Source organism: Micromys minutus (assembly GCF_963924665.1).
Source record: "Micromys minutus genome assembly, chromosome: 1".
Taxonomy (NCBI): domain Eukaryota; kingdom Metazoa; phylum Chordata; class Mammalia; order Rodentia; family Muridae; genus Micromys; species Micromys minutus.
The window spans coordinates 245714766-245738942 of record NC_137969.1 but is presented as its reverse complement, the minus strand read 5'-3'; the positions used below and the strand labels follow the sequence as shown (position 1 = coordinate 245738942).

The 24177-nt window shown below is 45.0% G+C and overlaps 1 protein-coding gene across 4 annotated transcripts in view; it reads right to left on the bottom strand.

Annotated features, from left to right (window-relative positions):
- The window catches only part of UNC79 (unc-79 homolog, NALCN channel complex subunit), a gene marked incomplete at its 5' end in the record, with an annotated part of 173122 nt that overhangs the window by 103626 nt on the left and 45319 nt on the right, over positions 1 to 24177 (bottom strand). For all 4 annotated transcript variants that reach the window (XM_080922443.1, XM_080922444.1, XM_080922446.1 and 1 more), the window contains 8 exons: positions 728 to 949; positions 2862 to 3002; positions 3524 to 3647; positions 4120 to 4310; positions 11027 to 11257; positions 12783 to 12954; positions 14636 to 14865; positions 23745 to 23773. In XM_080922443.1, the coding sequence (XP_080778569.1) occupies positions 728 to 949; positions 2862 to 3002; positions 3524 to 3647; positions 4120 to 4310; positions 11027 to 11257; positions 12783 to 12954; positions 14636 to 14865; positions 23745 to 23773 (1340 nt within the window). The remainder of the gene's footprint in view (positions 1 to 727; positions 950 to 2861; positions 3003 to 3523; positions 3648 to 4119; positions 4311 to 11026; positions 11258 to 12782; positions 12955 to 14635; positions 14866 to 23744; positions 23774 to 24177) is intronic.

Below are 24177 nucleotides of genomic sequence, written 5' to 3'. Positions count from 1 at the left end.
ACCAGAAACTAAAACAAATAATTGCATTAAGTAATTTTGGATTATTCTAAAATCAAAAATAGGTCATGGGGACTAGAGAGATGGCTTGGTGGTTAAGAGCACTGGCTGCTCTTCCAAAGGGTGGCTCAGAGTCATCTGTAACTCCAGCCTCAGAGAATCCAATGCCTCGATGGGAACCAGGCATACCCATGGTGTACAAACACACATGCAGTCAAAACTCCCATACACACAAGCGTACATACACAATCAAAAACTAATTAATTCGGTAGTTTAAGAATTCTCTGGACCATTCTAGTGATTTTCTATTAATTCAAAATAATTTTAAATTTCTTAATTATAAGGAAATGTTTTCCTTATCAGAACCTTTTCAACTTTTAAAATTCCCTTCAGAAATGAGTTCATGAAACACACTTAAATTACCCTCATCACAACAAAAGCACACTGTGATCATGCCAACAAGAGCAGTAGCCAGTTCTTTCACCCAATTTATTCTACCAAAATATTATTTCTAAAACCCAGGTCCATTTCCATGTGTCAACAACACTGCAGATGCCCACGTGCGTCGTTTGAGACACCTTAGGTGATTCCCAAGGAGTTTGCAAAAAGTCTTGAGTGATTGCACCCACGCCAGTGAGAGCAGAGGGACCCACCCACTGGACAGGGTCACTCAGCGGGGGGTCCTCGTATGCCCAGCCTGTGAACTAAAGGGATCTCATGCTTCCGCTACCTGCTTTAGGAGAAGGTCAAACATGAGGATGAAACAATTTAGATTCATGTCATCATCTTCACAATCAAAATCAATAGTCCTTCCTCCTGGGTGTCCAAAGTTCTTGAAGGGGCTACGGAACGGGCTACGCATGGGACTCCGGAACGGGCTCTGGAAAGGGCTATGAAACGGACTCAACGTATTGTGCTGACCTCGTCGACCAGGATCAGAGGCGACACTCACCTGGAAGAAAACACAGCAGCAAATGCAAAATGATTTCTTGGAGGCTTCAAAGGCTAAGTGTCCTAAGAGGGCCTCCATCTGGGGTTTCTGGGAGCCCCAGGGAAGGCACTTCCTGTTGTCGGACCACCTTCCCACCGGTATTTGTACTTGACCAGATAGAACCCCACAAAATATGTAAACAAGGTAGGAAACACCCGAATTTTCCTCTTAGCTGTCTGCAAATGAGTTAGAATCCCTAGCAATGGAGGTATCTGCCACCGTCCCCAATCCACCAGACACTGTCATAACAAACCTCAGCGACTAATGTTACTGAAAACAAGCTGAAAGTGATAAATCATCAAGTAAAATATTTTAAGATAATTCCTAGAATTACAAACGTAGATGTCTAGGCTGGAAGGATTTTTAGAATGGCCCATGGGGTTATAATGATCACATTTCCATGAGAAACGGTACAATGGACCTACTACACTGGCTCTCTCCCGCGTGCCCGCCCAGACTCCCCCACTGTGTGCTTTGGCATTCGGCTTACCACTCTCTCACCTGCCTCCTTTGCTGCCTGGTGTCCAGGTGGGCTCAGTTAATGGCAGGCACCAGGGCTACAGAGTGGGGATACTTCTTGCCACCTCTGCCTGCTCTGCGGTGTACCTGAAGCCATCACTCTAGGGAGACCTCAGTCAGCTACCTAGTGGAGTTCCAGCTCAGGGTGGCTACTAGAGTTCCTTATTCAGCCCTGCAGGACAGTGGCTTCCAACTGAGCTGTCATTCACTGTGGGAGCTCCATTGTCTTTGGACTTTTAACAGTTCTCATAACTCAGCCCACAGAATGTCCACTAAAACCTCCTCCTTTTACTACGGTGATAGATTCTGTGCTGGAGCCCTGTCCGGCATATCTCTGTATCATGCTCAACTCCCATTTTATCTCCTAAGGGACCGTTCTAGTAACCAAGAAGCATCACAAATCTTATTCAGCTCCAGGTAAGAAAGATCACCCTTATGAATCAGAATAAGTGTTGATAGCACCACTTTGCTGGATCTAAGGTTAAGCCACTGTAAAAATGAGGATAAGGGGCTCTTTCAACTCGGTGATATTGTTCACTACACAGAATAACAGACTAAGCTTGCCATACAGCCTTTGAGTTGCAAAAAGAAAACAAGGTGGGCCAATGGTTCCTATCAGACAGACAAGCAAAAATCTCTCTTTTCAAAACACAAACTATACAGACTATGATCACGGAAGCTCGTTAGAGTTTCTGGTCCCCAAGGTGTCAGTGCACTGGCTGTGGGAATGTTCTGGAGTCAGGCCTGCCATGCAGAGCACTGAGATCATTTATCTCTCGGGACATCCCTCCACCTACAGAAACTCCCTCAGGTCCTCCATGGGCACGGAAGCCCGCCCACCAACCTTACTCACTTTCTTACCCACAAAGATGCACTAACAAGACTTCAGCTGATTCACGGACTCTCTGCATCACCTAAAGTCGCCACCAACTGACTGCGTCTTCCCAAAAACAGGATAGCAAAGACAAAAGCAAGTCACCCCATTCTTCCTTCAACGTGAAGGATCTCACAGGAGCTAGCAAAGAGTCCCTGGTTCCCAGGAGGACACCCTGAACCCAGAGGAAGAACATAAGCTAAAGAATCCCTCTCTTCTCTCGATGGTAAGAGAGGGCAAATTAAATTAAAAAAAAAAAAAAAGAAGAAAACGAAAACAGTAACTTACTGATGAGTGGCTACATCAAGACTGTCTTTAGCAAATAGTTTCATATTGAATGTAATTAAAAGATTAATAAAAAGAACATGATACAATCTTCCCAAAGAGATTTCTAATGATGCTTCCTTCAAGGTTCGCATAGCTGGCAGAGGTTTCCCAAGCCTTAACAAGTAGGACAAGAACGGGCACGACAGTAATTACCCTTCGAGATGCGAGGTTCCCTGCCAGTTCATTGGCTCTTGATTTTCTTTGATTTGCCAATTCTTTGACAGAATTAACACCATCAGAAAACATACTTATCAAGAGTTGAAGTGGAACCGTGATATCTAACTCCGATAATACCTGAGGGAAAAGCACATAATACACACACACACACATACAAAAGTAAATTTTCAAACTCAGAAAACTACATTTAGTGTTTTTTCTCTAATGTCGTGACAGTTAGGTCATGAAAGTAAGGACCTTTCGCATACACAAATGAGTACAGCTGTTTCAATTTTCCACACTTCCATTTTCCTCTCCCCAATGCCCACTAAGCTGTGTTCTCTCCGCTGTCCATGACTAACTCTCAGTCTTCCCAAGTAAAGGTGATTTCTCTGAACCCAGGACACTAGTCAAATGCAAGGCCCAAAGGCCCAATGAATTTGGTAATGCTACCAAATACATTTATGTTTATTCACTACGCTACACCTACGTGTATCTGAAATTTAACCACTTATCTCCGTGCATGGTAGCATTAGTCTGCAGCAATCTTTCATAAACACAAAGGCTTGAAAGTCTCTGCAAAACTCCTTCCCCTTCTCCTAGGTACCTGAAGATCAGCGACTAGCAGACAGGTCAAAATGGTGGCATCATTAACTTACATGAAGCCAGAGTAGCGCTTGCTCCTGCACAGTGGAGGGGTATCCTGTAAACCGGCAACTAATAAAACCAAACATCTCTTCCATTGAAAATGGCAGAGGGCACAGCTCTATGTCAAACATTTTGCTGGAAAGCAGAGCAACAAAAGTTAAGTGACCGATGGGCATACACCAAAGACTACTGGGTGACACCAAAGTATTTCTAACTTTGCATTCGTTACCTTGTGTTCTCATTGGACATTTGAGTGTGGCTGTGATAACATTAATCTTCATCCCTGTCTGAGGCTTAATAGAAGGAACTACCCCAGCATCTAAAGACATTTCTTGTTACACTTTCCCAGCTTACCCCATCAACCACACTTGAAAATAAACCAAGGGAATGAGATGCATTTATTATGCCACAAGAACAAGTCCTTTCCATAATAGATCCCAACCACCTTAGCTCGGTTTCTGTCAGTGTCTCGTCTGAACGCTTCACCTTGCTCCACAGGATGGTTAACACCAAGATAAGATGCTTAGCAGACTTCCTGGCTGGCGGTATGTGCACATGGGTGTTAGACATCACTACAGCTAGTGACTTCATTAAACTACTTACCCACCTTAATACTTCCCTGAATTCCTTTAACTGGTTATCAGGGACTTCTGTCCGGATGGCTTCCAGCCATTCAGGCATAATGCACTCCCACACAGACTGGCTGATGACATTGTAAGGGATCAGGCAGAGGATCCTGTTGAGACCTTCCTTCAACTGAGTCACTGTGCTACAGGATTTGTCCCAGTATCCACCAACCTGACAAGGGCAGAAAAAAAGAAGTCATGCTCCTTACAGTTACATTCAAGGACTTTTTAGAAGGTAATAGGCCTAGTACAAGACTCAAATGTGTGAGAGTCAACATCACTGTTACGAGCCATCAGTGAACACAAGAGTATCTCTGTGGGAAGATACTGAGTCCTTTCCAGAAATGCCCAATAGTAATATAGCTAGGTCATTTGGTAAGTCTATTTCTAGCTTTTGAGAACCCTCCCGACAGAATTCCAAAGAGGCTGCATTAACTTCCACTCTCACCAACAGAACACAAGGGCTCCCCTCCCCCACTTCCATGGCAGCCTTTGTTGTCACAGATCTTCCTGGTGATAGCCATTGTAACTGGTGTGAGACTGGTTGGAGGGAGTGATGGGGGGGGTAAGAGGATTGTGGGTTAGAGGCAAGATTTCTTTGTACAGCTCTGGCTGTCCTGGAACTCGCTCTGTAGACCAGGCTGGCCTTGAACTCACAAAGATCCACCTGCCTCGAGTGCTGAAATGAAGGACAAGAACCATCACTGACAAATCTTAAAGAGGTTTGAATCTGCATTTCTATAATGACTGAGGATGTCAGATACTTTTTAAAGTGTTTGCTGGCCATTTGTGCTTCTCTTTTGGAGACTTTCCACTAAGCTCCATTATAAAGAGAACACAGTTACAGGAAGGTACAGGTTTTGATCAAGAACTGAATTTGAACTATTCTGCAGTGGAGTTCCAGAGCGTGTGTGAGTTGTAATTCTAAAGTTCTCATCCTATTCCGATGAGGAATGATGAAAACTACTCTGTAAAGCTGGATTAGCATGCAGCTGCTCCCATCTGCAGAGAGACATGCTTCCTCCTGCCACACTGTACTGCAGGTTTTGTTTCATGGACAGCACAGTGGTACAGAACGCCATTTTCTCTACTCCTCATATTCTGCCACAGCCATTTTAAAAAGCAAAAGATGCTCTAACATAGTTAAATCCATGAATAAAAAAGGATGCATTTGGAGGGGTCAAGGAGTACAGGTCAGCAATGGAGCCCTTTCCTAGCATGCATAATGCCCTGGATTCAATCCTCAATGCCAGAAAAAAATCATCTTGAAAAAAATCCTAATTAAGAGAGTTTATTAATTTTAAGTTTAAGTTGTTTTAAGCCTAAGTTCTATTGAAATAGAACTTTCTAGTTTCTTTGGAGACTCAGTTATGTCATGTGATGGTTTTCTGGAAGCTGTCTTATGAGAGGTTGTGTCTGCTGAAGTAGAAACAGGGGAGGATGTTTTGGTGAAAACGTGATGTTTTCCTGTAAGCTGCCTGCAAAGGGGGCATTATGATGTTTTGCTAGAGCGAACATTTGAGAGAACATGTGGACGATGCTGTGTGGTATTGGTTCGCCTTGTCACCCTTGCTGGTCTTTGGGTTTACTGATTCTGGTCTTCACTAACAACATTGTGGCATTGGTTCACCTTGTCTTCTTTGCCGATCATTTGTTGTGATTTTGGAGAAACACACCAATGTGCTTTCTGCTCCTCCCTGTTCCAGAGACTGCTGCATCTTCTCATGCAGTGCCAGCCTTGTCCATTAGACAAAATGGTGAAGGTGGGTGTGAATGGATTTGGCCATATTGGGTACCTGGTTACCAGGGCTGCCTTTTGCTCTGGATCTGGCAAAGTGGAAATTGTTGCCATCAACAACCCCTTCATTGACCTCAACTACATGGTCTACATGTTCCAGTATGACTCTACCCTTGGCAAATTCAATGGCATAGTCAAGGCTGAGTTGGGAAGCTTGTTATCAATGGGAAGCCCATCACCATCTTCCAGAAGCAAAAACCTGCTAACATCAAATGGGGTGATGCTGGTTCTGAGTATGTTGTGGAGTCTACTGGTGTCTTCATCACCATGGAGAAGGCCAGGGCCCACTTGAGGGGTGGGGTCAAAAGAGTCATCATCTTCACCCCTTCAGCCAATGGTCCCATGTTTGTGATGAGTGTGAACCATCATATGACAACTCACTCAAGATTGTCAGCAACGCATCCTGCACTAGCAATTGCTTAGCCCCCTAGCTAAGGTCATCCATGACAACTTTGGAATTGCAGAAGGGCTCATGACCACAGTGCATGCCATCACTGCCACTCAGAAGACTGTGGATGAACCCTCTGGAAAGCTGTGGTGTGATGGCTGTGGGGTAGCCCAGAATATTATCCTTGCATCCACTGGTGCTGCCAAGTCTGTGGGCAAGGTCATCCAGAGCTGAGTGAGAAGCTCACTGGCATGGCCTTCTGTGTTCCTACCCCCAATGTATCTGTTGTGGATCTGACATGCCACCTAGAGAAGCCTGCCAAGTATGATGACATCAAGAAGGTGGTGAAACAGGCAGCCGAGGGCCCACTAAAGGTCATCCTGGGCTACACTGAAGACCAGGTTGTCTCCTGTGACTTCAACAGCAACTCCCACTCTTCCACCATTGATGCTGGAGCTGGTATTGCTCTCAATGACAACTTTGTGAAACTCATTTCCTGGTATGACAATGAATATGGCTACATCAATGGGGTGATGGGCCTCATGGCCTACATGGCCTCCAAGGAGTAAGAAACTCTGGACCACCACCCTAACAAGGACACTGAGAGAAAGGGAGAGACCCTCAGTTGCTGAGGAGTACCATCCTAACTTGGCCCCCAACACTAAGCATCTTCGTCACAATTTCCATCCTAGACCCCCATAATAACAAGAGGGGCCCTAGGGATCTTTCCCTCCTCTCTTGTATACCATTAATAAAATTCTGCTGCACCCATCCCCAAAAGGAGAAAGAAAGAAAGACACCAAAAATTTCCTGCTGCTTCCTCTGGCTCAGGACTATTGACAGAACCTTGCGGTTTCTTGTGGACTCAACTCTTTGTTACTGGTTCATGAATGGTGTTCGTGAGTGGATTGAGCAACCACTGCTGATTCATGTGAACTGAACTGCTGCTGATTTCCTGACAGTGCAGATAGGATTTGCCCCCAAAGAACTATTTCTAAAAGGTCTGCAGCCTCTTCCTCCCCTCCCTGCCCCCTATTAACCTGTCCTTTCCACTACCTCTGGTGTGTGGTGGGCTAGAAGTGCAGTTAAAGTATGTAAGTACACTCATTAAGGTGGTTTTTGAAAAAAATACAAGCCTATGTTCTATATTCTACTTACTAGAATAGAATTAATAACAAGTTGACAGTTCCTGGGTCTTTACCTTGTAACATAAAATGTGAATATATTTTTAATTTTTTGTAGAGGCTCAGTAAGCCTCTGTGTTAAGAGAGGGCTCTGGGAAGGATGCATGTATTATCTCACTAAGGAATCTTTATCCTGCACTTCTCCCAAGCATGTCTGTAGGTGAGTTGGGAAGCTTGTGACCTCCACTCTTTAGTACAAGCTGTGACTTCCACTTTGACCATTTTGTCATTAATTCCTGTTTCTAACTTTTCCTTTGTGTAAAACTGTGTAAGTGCATGGTTTGTGCAGCTCTATATGGTGCACATCCCAGAGGAGGATGGCAGGCACCCTCCTCTGCCTTACTCCTTAGATGGGGGTCCCTCACTGAACCCGGTACAAGGATGTTGGCCAGAGAACCCCACACATCTCTTGTCTCCCTTGCTCAGGCCCAGTACTGGGATTACATGTGGCATACATGGCCACATGTGGCTTCTTCATGTGGGCGCCAATGATTCAGACTTAAATATCCATGTTTGCATGGCAGGATCTCTTACCTCTTAGCTATCTATGATCTGTGTCTAAATTTTCTCCCACCCTCCTGGCTTAGCATCAACAGAGAACTAAATTCAGTTGTCCAGATTCTTATTAAGATTGGGTAGTCTCGAGCTGATGAGATGACTCAGGAGATAACGGTGTCTGCTGTCACGCTTAATGACCCGACCAACTCCCAGATCAACACAGTAAAAGAAGGAAGAGAACGAGCTACAACGGATTGTCCTCTGACTTCCACACACAAGCTAGCCCATGCACATCCCTCCCCCACCACACGATAAACAAATAAATGATGGGGGTTTTGTTGTTGTTGTTGTTTTTTAGTATTGGGTCGTATTGCCCCAGAGGCTTGCAAACTGAATCTGGATGACTTAGTTCAAGTCCCTTGGGTAATTCACCAAATACCCACAACATTCATGACGCCTGTGGGAAACCAGAGTCACTGTGCCGCCAACATTTTCATTTTTCTAACATCTAGAAATCTCTGCTCCAGGCTCAGAAACAAGGTCTACAACCTTGGATCTCTGCTGTTTCCTTGGATTCATTCTATTCCCTTTGCAGGCTCCTTGTCTTGCAAGTTCTGATTGAAGCACCTCTGCATACAGACTGCCTGACATCTTCGATAAAGGTAAAATTAACAGAGATCATAGAAAAAGAGATATTGGAGACACTCAAATTCCAAATTGCTAAGGACCTGTTTTAACATAAAAATGCTTGGGTGGGGAGGGGACCACACCAAAGTATGTTTGAGCTTTTCATATCTGCCTAAAGCAGAGAAATCTGAAAATACATCTGTTTCCCCCACACACACCAAAGAGAGTGTCCAGAGACACTCTGGAGAATCCATCCAGTGTACAGAAAATAACGTCTTGTTCTTAGGTTCAAAGAGCCAAAGCCATGTTGAATTTGTTAAATCTTTAACTGTTCCGGGAGTAATTTGTCATTTTCTGTAATTCTCATCAATCAACCTTTTCTTCTAATTAATCTATTATTGGCTACCTTGTAGGATCCAGGAGAAGTTCTACTAAGAACATAACTTCTTATCTCTCAGAACCACATCAGAACAGTCTTCTACCACTTTAAGAGAAATAACGGAAGCATGCAAACACAGAGTTCCAGCCTCTGCCCCGCATGTAAAGATGCAATTTTGTGAAGGAGTCAGTAGGTGGCATCAAAGAAGAGAGGACCAGTTTCTATCTCCACAACTACCCAGGCTCTGAATCCTAGAGTCTGAGCCATTCCTGCAGACGGTCTGGATTCTGACTTACCCTCAAATGTCTCATAGCAGCCCAGTTTTAAACTAAAAATCACCTCAATGTCTCATTGAAAGAAAAAAATTACAAATAAAAATAAAACCTAGGAAATACTTTGGGGAGAAAATCGTGTATTATTGCCGAAACCTGATTGCGAACCTCCGCCTTTCTGAGTTAGGCGCAAATGATATTGCAATGAAGAAGTATGGGGTCTTCCCACTGAGCATCTAGAACTAGTGATCCACTAGGTAGCAAGAAGAGAGGAGTAGAGAAATCCAACACACGGACAGGGGGTTCCGGCAGTTCTAGGAACCATTTTAAATGGCACAGTGGTGGACTTTCGACCGTTACTGGAGTCTTCAATGGGAAGCTGATTTAGGACAGCCAGAGTGAAGAAGGATTCCCAACAAATCAGGTCTGGCCGCTCATCCCAAAGTAATGGTTGAAGAAAAGAAAGGAATTTGGTATTTAGAATGACCACGCTTCGAAGGTGACAAAGAGGGTGGAGCCTCTCTTCCACAACACTGGCAAACTTGGAAATAACACAGGAAGGGAGTGTGGGGTCTGCACAGTGGAGCAGTCTCCAACAAACTGTTGTCTGGTTGGATGTTATTTCAGTTCTGCCCACAAATATTCTACGTGTTGGGAAATTTGCTCCAAAAGTGGGGGAGGGGGTTAATCAGAAGGCAGTTTCCATTGGCTCATGGGTTGTGCTGGAAGCGGGGTGATCTGTCCCCCGTGAGATGCCTGACCTGATTGAGGAGTGGGCAGTCTGTCTTCTCACAGGGTGATCTCCTGCAAAGCCTGGTTGTTCTTGGAAGGTGTGCAGACATTACTGAAGACTTCAAGGAGCCATTACAAAGGTCTGAAAACAGGACACCTTAAAAATGGGTGGGTTACCACTTGCAAAACTACCTCTGAGTAGCTTTTACCTTAATGTGCTTACCCTTGCAGGGGCCTAAGTAATCATAACCACCATTTATCGGCACCGTTGACCCACAGAAGACCTGCAGGAAGTGAACATACAGATGCCAGGCTTTACCCCGCTTTTAGACACCCACTGGGCATGTGCAAGCCCAAGTGAAGATTCATTGCTTTTAGTAAGATGTGATCTTTGAGTCCTTGCCACTCCGCCAGAATCTAGAAATGCACATGAAGCCACAAAAATGCCCCTCACTGGTTGCAAGCCAGGAATGAACAGAGCCCCCAACGCACATAGAAACAATTTCTTTTCTTTCTTAATAAAAACAAACAACCGTAAGAATAAACACATAGGTAAGTTATTAGACACCTTGTAATCCCAGCATGCCATTCTTCCCTAGTCCAAACCAAACCAAAGCCAAAGAGCACATCACCAAAGATGAGGGTATCACACTAACCACCTTTGTTTTTTTTGGTTTTTTTGTTTGTTTGTCTTTGTTTTTGTTTTTTTTTTTTGTTTTTTTTTTTTTTGGCTTTTGGATTTTTTTGGTTTGGATTTGGATTTTTTATTTTTAAGGCAAAGTATCACATAGTAATCCTGACTGGCATGATACTCAGTGTATAGTAAAAACTAGCATACATAGCAATCCTCCTGCCTCCACCTTCTAAATTCTCGGATTACAGGTATATGCCACCACATCCAAGTAAGCTGCCTTTGGCTGTTGACACAGAATGAGGGACAGTCAAAGGTGGGTGGCACTGTCCCCAATCCCTCTCCCACAACAAGGTTCAGATAGATGACCTCCACTTACTCTGGCAAATTCCATGGGTTTGGGAAGAAGGCACATGACCATGACATCAAAGCGGACATCACATACTGTCTTCAACCACTTGGTGACAAACTGGGGCTTCAGCTTTTCCACCAAGCTTCCGACTTCATCGTCCATCATGTATGCAGTGGAGTGAAACCACTGAAACACCATGGCCACCAGCCGGGCCAGGCTCTCCGTGGGCGTGTTCTCGCTGGGCGTGCAGAGGCTCACCTAGGGTAGCAGAACAGACCTTGCTCAGGCTCCGCCCAGCTTTACAAAGTTACAGCAAGCATACTTAGAAAGGAAAAACGGGAGGGGCTCCAGATGGCATATTCAAACCCAACAATGTTGCTAACAGTTACCATCTATCCAGAACTACCTTCCTCTCTAAAGGCATGGCTGGATTGCTACAGTAACATCCCCTAAGCAACCAATAAACATTGTTTTCCTATTACGTAACCTGAGCTACAAATTTTTTCCAAAAGATTATCGATAAAGTGATATTCCATTAATATCTTCAATTTTTAAAATCCTCATACATATTTCAGTTCTCCAAAGATCCGATTCAGGCAAAAATTTTTCATCAGTAATAATTCTGATGCCCTGGTGCTCCTCCCAACTCACCATGTTGTAAGTAATTTTTTTAAAGAATTTTTACCCATTCTGAAACAATAGTTTACTGAGCACTTGGCAGGGTCCAAAAAGAAACAAAATTAATCAATCAATTAGTTAATTAATTAAAGCATTGTCCCTGCCTCTAAAGAGTTTCCAACAATAGGAGTCACTGTGTTCCTGTATAATAAGTTCTTGGAAGCAAGACATGTGGAACCAACAATTAATTCCCAATTTGGTAGTCTTCCCCTCTCCCCCCAAGAAACTGTGTGCAAGCATCGGAGAGCGAGATCACTATGGAGACATAATCCTTGTCTCTAGCAGGCAAGGGGGAAAAAAGCCTGCATCTCTGCAGAACCAGCTCATTCAGTCGGATCTTTGCAGTGTTTGGTCTCCACTGGATGGATAGTACAATGGACTCACTCCCCAGTAGTCTGACTACAGTGACTATATGTATACACAGGTATATATTATACCATAGACCCCCTTCACTACAAAAGGTTCCTCATGTACATAAATCATAAGGCATAAGTCTCCCGTGCCTTATATCAAGCCTAGTACTTGACAACCAGCACTAGCAACTTTCCCATTGCGTCTGGTGAGGGAGATGCGCTTCAGTGAGGCAAGACCTTGGCACTGTGGCTCTCGCCGCCTGCTTGTTTGTTAAAATCAAATGGGGGGGTGGAAACGAGCCCTGACAATTATAAAATCAAAAGTATTGTTTCATCCTGGAAAACCTTAAAGACGCTCTGCATCCTGAAGTATCACTTATTCTGCCAACATTTAATTGTTTTCATAAAAACAGGCATATTCATCTCATTCTGTGAGCTTCCTTCATCTTTAATAAGTGATAAAAGTATGCGTGTACCAAAAACTGGTTGTAAAATAAATTTCTTTATCATTAAAAAGGAAAGTTCCTGGGCTTCTGGAGACAAATTCGGACATTGTGACTTTCTAAAGGCATTCTCAGATAAAAGAACAAGCAGCCCAGAGTTGAGAGCTGCTACCTCAGGGTATACCACCCCTGTTCGGGAGTTAATTCTTCACCATTTGCTGTTTCAAGAGAGCAGGAGCAATTTCCCATCAGGCACAATGCCGGAGTGAGGAGGAGGGGAGGGGGGAGCGGCTGGCATCTTTTCCTTACTAAGAACCATATTCCGAATTGACTGAGCAGCCTCTGGTCATGCTTGTCATCCTCTTTGTTATCAAAGTCGGTGTTGTCCAGGGAGTGGTGGGAGGAAGAGAGGCCCAGCTGCCGCCGGCGGTTCAACTCGTGTTCCCTCTGCTCGGCGTGGAACTCCGCCTCCTTCAACAAGCTGCCCAAGAAAAGAAGATGCAAACACTGAATCCCGTCTGAACGACCAATCCCCACTAGTGTTACCCTCACCCAACGTTATTTACCCAGAAACCCTAGTTTCATTTATTTTTACCCATGCAAGGCAAGACTGAAGGGTCATTTGCACCCAGTTGGAAGGAGAGTGGGTATCAAGTGTTCAAGGCTCTGGAAGGAAGGGCGTGGCTCCGCTCCGAACTTGCTAAGCAAGTAGCAAATAAAAACTAATGTTAGCAAGGGAGCAGCAGCATACGCCAAGTGGCTTCACGTGCACTGTTAGCCTTGTAAACCGATACTCACGCTTTCTAAAGCAATTTGGTAACACATTGTTTAAAAAAAAAAAAAAAGTAAGCCCTTTAAGAAGCTAACCCACCTCTGAGACTATATAGGAGGAGCCTTATGCACAAAATGTCAAAAGGTTGTTTGTAAAATACTAAAACTGAAATCCATATAAATATATGGTGGCAGAGAAAAAAAATATTTCTCCCTTCTCTTTTCTCTCTCTCTCTCTCTCTCTCTCTCTCTCTCTCTCTCTCTGTGTGTGTGTGTGTGTGTGTGTGTGTGATGGTGTGTGTATGTGATGGTATGTGTGTATGATGGTGTGTGATATATACATGTGAATTGGGGATATGGGTGTGTACACTTGTGTGTGCACCTGCAGAGGTCAGAGAAGGACACTGGGTGTCCCATTGCTCTCTGACTGATTCTATTGAATATCCTGATGAACTAGATGCTCGCCGTGCTTAGGCTGACAGGCCCCACGCTGTCGGGATCTGCACAGTGATGTCATTACCGGCCTATGTGGTCACGTCCAGTCTTTTATGACGGGTTCTGGGATTCAGACCCAGATGCTCTTCCCCCTGAGCCATCTCCCCTGCCCACTCTGGGTTATGAATATGGACGAGAAAGTGGTAAATATAAGACTTCAGCACAACATGGAAGGAGAAGATTGAATATTAGGTCAGGAAAAAAAACCCCCAGGTTCCCTATAATTGCAGCCATCTAAATAAAACATGCATTGAAAACAGCTAGGGATGTACAGAACTCCGGGGCTGCAGTTTGGTCTTTGTTTTCTGTGTGCTATTTAGTAACCATCAGAATTCTATTAAGGTTTGTCATTGGTATAAGGGAAGAGACAAAGTCCCCTTAAACACTGTATATTTTGGTATTATTTAGATTTTAACGATCCTGTGACTTTGGATAATATCTGAAGAGAGCACATGTAGAGGTTGTGGTGTGAAATGCTGCTTTCTTCTGGCAGATGGGCCATCTCAGTCCCTCCTCTTTGAAGTTTGCTCTCTGCAGCCCTCCTCCTGGCTAACACTGCCATGCCCCAGCCTCCACTTCACCACTCTAACACCCCACCACCCTAGCACCGGCTTCCTCTGCCCGCTCTGACCATGCACGCTCACCAGAGCCTACCGCAGTTACACATTTCCTTTCTTTAGTACCTGCTTAGGTAACTGAAAGGCGCTTAGGCCTTGCACGAGACTGTCATCCAATCAAAGTATTTATCAAATCCATACATTTTATTAAAACATCGTCCATGTCTGGACTAGAGAGCATGAGGAACAAGTGGATCTGCTCTACTCAGTGTGCGTGGGAATTTAAAGCCACCCAGGTTGGGGGGTCAGGGGGCGGGGCGGGGGCGGAGCCATGGTTACCTGATCACTGCCTCCACAGCGCACACCAGCTCCTCCGCCCCACACTCCCGGGTGTTGATGGGGGGCGGAGAGGTCTGGTAGAGGTGAGTCTCTGCGGTGGCCCCCACCTCATTACTATGGTGGTTCGAGTGGCACCTTTTGCAGTACCGAACAGGCCTGTTTCCGTGGCGACCGCAGCACCCTGCGGAAAAGCAGGTGACCACTGCCCTTCTGACATGGGAGCTGCAGTTCTGGAAGCAGAAAAAGCAAAGCCAATTAAAGCTGACTCCTGAGACACGGTTGGATAAAAACCTGGAGCAAATAGAACCTGGGGGGCGGGGCACAGGTATCGTCTATTCGCTCAGAGGTGTTTTACTCTAGTGGAAAGGGTAGATATGATCTAGAATGCAATGGAACTGTATTAGGAAGCTTGATTCTGTTGGTTGAATTTAATGCTTAAGATTTTCTCAACAGAAATTAAGAATAAAAACGTAGAACTGTGGTTCAGAGAAAGCACACCACAGCACCCCAGAGTCGGGAAGGAAATATTTCAACTTCTAGCACATAAGCCTTTTAAGAATTAGTTTATCTGCCACTCACAGCGTAAGATCTCCCCTGCAGTTCACCCATCCTTGGCATTCAAGGAGGGCAGGAGAGGGTATGCTACTCTGGGCTGAGAGCTTTGTAACAGGGCCTTCTCCTCTTCCACCCCTCCAAAAGCTTAACAAGTGGATGAATCAGCACAAGGACACACCGAAGCATTACTAGACCTAGACACAGACTTGGCCACAGCACCAACCACAGCAGGGCGTTCAACAGACAGAGTCATGACAAGGAGAAAAGTTGTGCAGCAGAAAAAGATGCCTTTTCATCTCAGGGGAGGAGATGTTGTCATCGCTGCCCTGACAAGAGGCAGGGAAGGGAGGTGGCCTCTGTGGCAAGTGATCTAAGGAGCTTGGAGGGCGCAGGGAGCACCCTGATATCACCAGACAAAGCTGGAGAACCTGATAGATGCGATCAACTTAAGGACAAATAATACCCCGGGCTTTTATCAACTCAGAGTTCGTAACAGAGTGGGGAACCCTCCTGACAGGAACCCCAGGGGAATCAGGAGGGAGGCTGCAAACACAAACCCGTCCATCAACGTGTCAACAATGCGACGAGCTGTCAGTGGGAACTACCGATTCGCTTCTTCAGATACGAGGCTACTGACTTTGGATGCTGGGGTTAGAAAAACATCCCTCTTTTTTTTTTTTTTTAACACGACTTCAGGGCAACAAACCATCAGAGCAAGATGGGAATACTTAAGTCTCTATACTTTCCACAGCCACGGCTTTCCCAACAGACTGCAGCTGTGTGTTTATGGTCATAGCGTTTAAAACGTGGTTATGTTCTTTCTAATCTTTTAAATAAGCTGTTGAGACGTCTTGTGATTCTTCCACTATGCGTCCTTACGGTTTTCCTGTTTTGGCAACTGAGTCGGCACTGATTTCCCCTTGTTTATGGATTCCATCATATGCTGTGCACAGTACGTAACCGCCCTCGCTGTCTGCAGAACAGCTGTGACCTCTGAATGAGACCCTCGAGACCAGGCCCGTTGACGTTGGCATGACCTCACAGAAGGAGGGATATGGAGGGCCACTAGACCTTTACCGAAGCCTCTAGCCACTTCCTCCTGCACTTTGAGCCAGTTCTAGGCAGTTCCACCCTAGTTGCAACATAGCTTTATGGTCTCAGAAAATTAGACTAGAGAGCATTAACTGAAGAGGGGACTCCATCTATAGAGAAGTTGTCACTCATGCCGGGGTTAGACTTTCTAGTGGCACAGCTGCTTTGCAGCCACCCAAGCTCCTTCACATGACCCCTCACTCACCTCTACACGCAAGGCTTTGGATTTTGAGGGAATCATACTTTGGTCTGTTGTGGGTGCCCACTCTGGGGAGAGGAGACATCTGTGTATTCTTATTAGTATAGCGCTCCTCCTGCTCGCCCTCCAATCAACATGGTTCTACCGGGGCAGTATTGCTCAGCAGGTATGCTTAGTGGCCTGAACACTTATTCCAAACCCTACCCCTAAACCCCCATGTTGAAATCTTAACCCCCACATGGTAATATTAGGAGGCAGAGCCTATGGGAGTTAAGCAATTCATGGTGACAGCCCTGAAAAGAGGATTTGGTGCCCCTACCAAAGGGACCTAGAGAAAGCTGGCTATGAAAAGCTGGCTATGCCACAAGGAGATGCCATGTTTGATGAGCAGGCCCTCCCACATCAACTTTACCAGTGCCTTGATCTTGGACTTCCCAATAAACGTGAGTTGTTCGCAAGGACCCAATCTATGACATTTTGTAGCAGCCCAAATGGACTAAGACAATTATAATTAGCTTTATGCTCCTTTGGCCCATTATTACATAAATCAGAGGCAGTGGGTGTGATTCCATCATTCACAATACAGTCCTAGAGCTTACGGTCAGCTATTAACTACCCCCCCTCCCGTCAACTGCCCCGTGCTCCCCAAATCCTAGCATCATTTTTTTAATTTTTTCTTTCCTTTTTTTTTTTTTTTTACTTGTTTGCTGTGCTACTATGTGCAAGAAAGACTTCATTTACCATGATTATCTATACTCAATGTGGGAGTTTTCTATATCTCTTCAAACATTCAGCTGCACAAAACAGCACAGGCAGCAGTTACATCGAGCAGAATCAGGAGGCATGGAACCGTCTTGTGAACGCAACAATAGGATTTGTAAACATCCACTAAACACCTGGTGTAGCACTAAGTCCTCGGCTAAGTCCTTAGCTGTATGGGCTATTGTTTCAAACTGGCTGCTACCTTCTTTTCCCCACTTCTCCCCCATAGCAGACCCAGACAGAGTGACACTTAGGCCATGCCTGAGACCAGACGCTGCTCTCTAGCGGCCTTCTATCTTAATCTCTTAACAAGTGGAGTCTTTCTCCCAGCCTCTTAAGTCTGAGATGGGTGCAGTGGGCTTGCTTTCAAATGTAATGCTTCTGTGTGACTCCTGAGTTTCTCCTCAAGAGGCTTTGCCCATCGGAGTCTGAGGAAACACTGTTACCTCGGGAACCTCAGTATACAACATTCAGAAGGGTGTTCAGACACCTAGTATCTGGGCCATTCCAGTTAACCCAGCATGTCACAGAGAGGACAATATGGGAAGTAGGGAGCAGCCAACCCCCAGCTACCTTTCAACTAACTGTGCCTCCATGAATGAGAATACGCAAAACCAGAAGGATTGCCCAGTCAACCCGAGGCCAAATTATCAATCTACTGTTTATTGCAAACAAGTAGGTCGTCATCCTACAAAGCTCTTATGTTTGGCTGGGCCTTGGCCAAGTTGGGAATGAACTCCAGAAGTACGATGCAGGCAGAGCACACACTGAGAGGAGCGCCACTGCTGCTGGTGCTGGGCGGGAGGTGGGAGCTAGAAAGGGAGCCAAGAGCTCAATGCTGCATACTGGAGGAAGTGGAAAAGGTGATGGGCAAACAGTCTTTGAAAGCTAGAGAAGAGGTAAACCAGATGTGTTCTTCACGACAGAGTGTTAGCATGGGCATGAGCTCTGTCCCTGGCATGGCAAAGAGAGGGGACAAAGAAGCAAGGAGGGAGGGAAAGGAAAGGGGAAGGCAGGAAAGACAGGGAGGATAGAAGGGGAGGGACTTTTATTTTGTAGTAACGAAACACCCAGGATAACTGCTGTCTGCAGTAAGATAAAATACAGGGCACCCAATGCTTGTGCAGATGTGACCGAACAGTGAAGGGGCTGGATAGCCTGTGTTAACTGCAGGTTATGAAGAGCAGGAGTCACCTAATGGAGACTGAGTCATTTGGAAAGAAGGTCCCAGAGGAATTCATACATTGAGAGCAAGGGGAAAGGGGCAGATGACCATAATAATTGCTCCTTAGAAAACTTTAAAACAATCACAGAACGGACTCCAGTTCTTCATGCTGCTTGACAAGTCAATCAGGACCTCAGCCACGTGCTTATGTGCCTGGATTCTCCAAACTGAAGATTCTCGTGTGACAGAAGCAAGTTTGCTCTGCTCTGCTCTGTGACACTCTGGAGCTAAAGTGCAAAGGACTCGAACTGCTTAGCACCAGAAGCTCTGAAGCCAGGAGTCTTCTTTACCCATGGCTCAGAAACTGAAAGATCGGCCCCACTGTGCCCCCTCTCTACAGCCTCTGTGCCTGCTCGCTCCATATGCTTGGGCGTGTTCATTCACCTTATGCTGCTACAACAAAATATACATGGCCCCAGATATAAAGAAAATAGTTTACTTTTTAAGGTCCATATAAAGGATGCTCAAAGGCATGGCAGAGGGTATAGCTGGGCTCTGGTGAGGACCTCCTGATAGATGAGTCTCCAAATGGAAGAAGTGCTTGGGGCATGGGGAGGCCACATGACAAGCCAGAGGCCAAGAGGTGTCAAACTTGGTCTTCTGTACAGCCCATTCTGTGTGACTCACTAGGGTTCTGTGAAGAACTATGAACTCTGTCCTTAGTGATATCCACTATGTTCCATCTCTTAACATTGTCACCTTTGGGACCAAACTTCAAACACATGAGCCTTGGAGTACAAACTACACTCAAACCACGCTCTCATAGCACACGGGAAGATTCTGGAGGGACACCAGGTGCTCAATAGTACCAGGGGTAATGTGACCTTTGATGACCTGGCCTAAGTCACACAGACTCAGTTCTGACCTAAAAAAGACTCACACATTCCCAACCCGGGGAAAGAAACACAGCCTCCACTTCTCACTTTGGGGACAACCAAAGAATGTCCTTCTGACCAAAGTGTTCCTGTTTCTTCTTGCATGAACTGTACTTCCCATCCAAGGAACACCCCAAAGTCTCACTGTGATCATTGTCCTAGACGTCACAGGTCATCTCTCTCAGACTATTTCAGTCCTCTTATTCATCCAGAATATCCAGGTCTATCACAAGTGCCCCTCCTGCCCACAGATGTGGAGTTGCTATGAGTTTGGAAAATAATTGTGTGCTTGGCAGTGTGGGGCTACCATGGTAGACAGACCACACCAAGTGGTTATTGTGATCTACGCCTAGTGGTTGCTAGGAAAGATAGTACACACTGAGTGTACCATGAGAGACTGTCCACGCTGAGTGGCCACTGTGATAGAACTTCTACACTGAGTGGCTGGTTGTGGTAGACTGTCTACACTGAGTGGTTTGCTATAGGATCTGCAAAGCTATAAAGTCTGGAAGACAAGGTTCACAGGAGTCAGATAGACCTCATGGAGGGCTTAGAGGAAATAAAGTTTTCTGAGGTCAAGAAAAAGGGACACATCAGTAAAACATTTGGCTACAAGGAAAGGTAGCATGAGGAACTCGGGTCTACTGAAGGATTTTTATGTGGGGTTAGAGATACCACCTGAGTATTCTTATTGAGAGAAGCAGTAGGGAGATAACTCAATGGGTCAAGGGCTTGCTATTCAAGATTCTGAAGCCCAGGAGCTATATAAAAGCCCCATGCAATGCTATATATTTATAGGAACCAGATTTGGGGGTGTTGGGGAAACAAGTGAACATCAGAGTCGTTGGCCAGCAAGTGTAGCTGAAACCATAGACTCCAGATTCTCTGTGAATCTGTCTCAAAACATAAACAGGAGAGCAATGGAGGAAGACACCTCACGGTTGTCTTTGGTCTCCACATGCATACATGCAAGTAAACACAGTTGTGTACACATGCACACACACACACACACACACACACACACACACACACATCCCACTCACAAAGCGTAACTGTGAGAGAAAAAGTGAATGAGCTATCCTACTTACAACTAGAGTTTAAAGAGAAAATATTGAACCCAGGAGGCTCTTCCTAGTCCGTGATTTAAAATTCTCAAGGCAAGAAAAAGTTCCTGGGTAAACACTAAATCCAGGGACCCACTGGGAAAATGTGATCTCGGGGAAAAAAATGATGATGGGGTTAGATACAAAGCCATTTATTAAGACTTGGAATGAATGTGTTACGTCATAGACTCTTAGGCAAAGACCTGCAGGTTTTAAGGGGCAACATCACTACCCTTACTACTAAATAATAAAGAGCTAAGACTATAAGGCATTAGTCCCAGAAGCTTCAGGGAGAGTTGAAGATGCAGCAGGACATATCACAGAGACATATATGTACATCTAACTTGAGTTTAATGAAAGAGCTTTTTGAGGGGCACTTAAAAGCCAGTGTTTCCCATGGATTCTGTCAGGGTGAACAGAGGCCTAAGATGAAGATGCTTTCAGGCTTGGGTGATTCTGAGAGCAAAGAGTAAGCTGCTAAATCTTCTTGTCCTGGCTAATGTCAACTAGAGTCTTATGAAAGAAGGGTGCCACAGTTGAGAAAACTGCCTCCATAAGAACTGGCTTTAGAGCATTTTGTTAATTAGTGATCAGTGGGGGAGGCCCAACCCATTGTGGGCTGGTGGTCCTGGGTTCTATAAGAAAGCAGGCTGAGCAAGCCACAAGGAACAAGCCAGTAAGCAGCGGTTCTCCATGGCTTCTGCTCTACCTCCAGGTTCCTGCCCTGTTTGAGTTTCTATTCTGGCTTCCTTCAGTGATGTAGATGGGTAAATTAACTCTCCCTTCTGCAACTTGCTGTTGGTCATGATGTTTCATCCCAGCAACAGTAACCTTAACTAACAGAAGTTGGTACTAGGACTGTGGAGTATTTTTATGACAGACCTGACCATGCTGTTTTAGGAAGGTTTGTAGAAGGACTTTGGAAGGTTTGTGGAAGAACAGCCATTGAGTGTTCAGTGTTCAGAGCTATTCTGTAGGTACTTAAAATGTTGAAGGCAATGCAGAAGATGGAGCCCTAGCTTGTGAAGTTTCAGAGGGAAGATTAAAGACTATCAGAACCACTACTTATCTCAGAATTAAGGGTATGAGGTTTTGCTTAGCTGGAGCTGAAGAATCAGCTGTGATTAACAAGATATCAGAACTACTAAAGTGAAACCTTTGCTTTACTGGGACACTTGACACTGGTCAGCTGGAGCTGAGAAACTAGTGATAATTAAGAAATCCAGCGTTGATGAGGTGAAATCTTCTGGGAAGTGTTTCCTGAGTGTCAGCACACAGAAATTGTGTTCCTTAGGTGGCCAAAGTTGTACCTCATCTGGTAGCCAAACTTGGTAGTGTAATAGTCACCCAGGCATGAAGGGGCCATGGAGAACAGCTGAGGCTTAGTATTGTGAGAAGCCAAGAGAGGCCATTGGTGAAGGCGCAGCATCGGTGGCAGCTGAAGGCTCAGGGCTGAAGGGGTCATGCAAAGAAGTTGAGGTTTGACACCAAGAAGACAACCTAGGAGAGGCTGTTGATGAAAGTGCATCCCAGTTGCAACAAAAGACCCCAGCGTTTTGGAGATTCCAGAACCATGGAATGACCACCAAAAATAGCAGTAGCCCTGGAGTGAAGCTGGCCAGAGCCTAGAAGATTAGCTGTGTGCTACAGAAGGCAAAGCTGGAGAAGCCCTTTGAAAGAGTCCATACAATTGTGAGTAGATCCCAGACACTGGACATTGCTTCGATCTATGATGTTGATGTTAATTTGTGGTCTTGGGGATAAACAGGAAAGGAAAGGTTACAGCTTAATAATGATAATGTTTGTGTCTGAAGTTGACAAGGCTATTTTTCTGGCTAATTTATGTCAGCTTGACACACCTAGAGTCATTTGAAAGGAAGGGACCTCAATTGAGAAAATACCTCCCTAAGTTCAGGTTGTAGTAATTAATGTGGGTGGTGTCATCCCTGGGATGGTGGTCCTGGGCTCTTTAAAGAAACCAGATTGTGTGAACCATGAGGACCAAGCCAGTATGAAGCACCGTTTCAAGGTTTATGCATCAGCTCCTGCCCTGTTTGAGTTCCTGACATGGATACATTCAACGATGAAATTCGAGCCAAACAAGACCTTTTCTCCCAAACTTGATTTTGATCATGGTGCCCTAACTATTCACTGCCTTGATCTGTTACACAGATTCCCACATGCTGCGCTGACCTTCCAGTGGCTTTACCCAGTGGCATGCAGAAGTGATGTTTTGTGATTTCTGAGCTTCTGTTACAAGAGGCCTTGCAACTCTCTTTCTGGTTCTTTCAGAACACTACTGTCCGTGTACAAGCCCAGCCTAGCCTCCTAGAGGGCGAGACTTCTCATGGGAAGACAGAAGCTCAGACACCTCTGTCATCCCAACCATTCACCCAAGCCAGCTAAGGTCCCATGTATGATACGTGATGGTCAGAAAATCTGCGAGCAGCCAGGCCTCTCCTGTCTACACCAGTTACTCCCCTACCACACACCAACAACAACCCATGAGCTTAGAGAAGCCTAGAGGAGTTCATTAGCCAAGTTGCCAGTCCACAAAGTTGCAATCAGATCATTGTTGCTGGTAACCAGTACATTTCAGGGTGCTTTGTTATATGACAATAAATAACCAAGACAGCCTTCAGAGGTTTAGATTCACAGTCAACCTCACAAAAAAGTCTGAATGAATTGCACAAGGTGCAAATAAGCAGGGAGAATAGAGTGGACCAGAATCCAGGGTCCTCAACCAACAGGGCAATTATCATAAGACCATACTTTTTAACCTTAATTTTTCAACTACTAAATTAGAGGGGGTGGGGGACATAGAAGGGAACGGCCCAAAGGAACCGTGTAAAATGGCAAAAGGCAGTTTTAGTTAAACGCATATCATTCTACTGAATGAATGTTTTCTACATATGTTTTTGACATATATGAAGCTATATGCATTAAAGACTTTTAGTACATCGGAAACATCGTTTCCTAAAATTAAATCGCATAGAGTACATTGTCGTTTGCCCCTGATCATAGCCTCTTCCCCAGAACTACAAACATGCTTCTATTTCAGAGTACTGAGCAAAGAAAGACACTGAGCATATGACAGTGAACAAAAGCAGCCATGGACTGGCAGACCATGTAGATGTCACAATCTCACATGCGTGCGGCACTCCCTTGCGTCCTTCACAAATACACCGATGTGTGCACAGTGGGAAACCATGGTGCAGAAATGAGGCAGATGTCGGCGGATGAGCTTACACACAAACACAGGAAGATCATGCCCGTCACACAGATGGTTTGCACTTACCTTTTTCTGACATATAGCAGATATTTCAGCTGTAAGGGGAAGGTACACAAAATATCAACAAAGCAAGAGAGCCCTTTCTAAATAAGGGCAACCATGAAGGGTAATAAAAAAAATATATACACGGTCTTAGTAATGTAAACCAACGGACTTCATCAAAAAGCTTTGGATTTGCCTTGTAATTACCATCTACATTTACTGGCCTCTATTTCCCCCTCAAGTGCATAAAACATCTCTTTCTCGATGTGCTAATTCTTTTAAGGTTTTACTGTGTGCTGTAACTATGTCTCATACTCTCTCATCTAATCGAACCTCAAATACCTTAAGGAAGACGATCAGGTTAAAGCATCTCATTTAATCTCTTTGTTCGGTGGACAGTAACACTCAGAAGGCTTACTCGGGATCAGAGAAGCGGTTGGCAAAGAAGCCTCCAGAG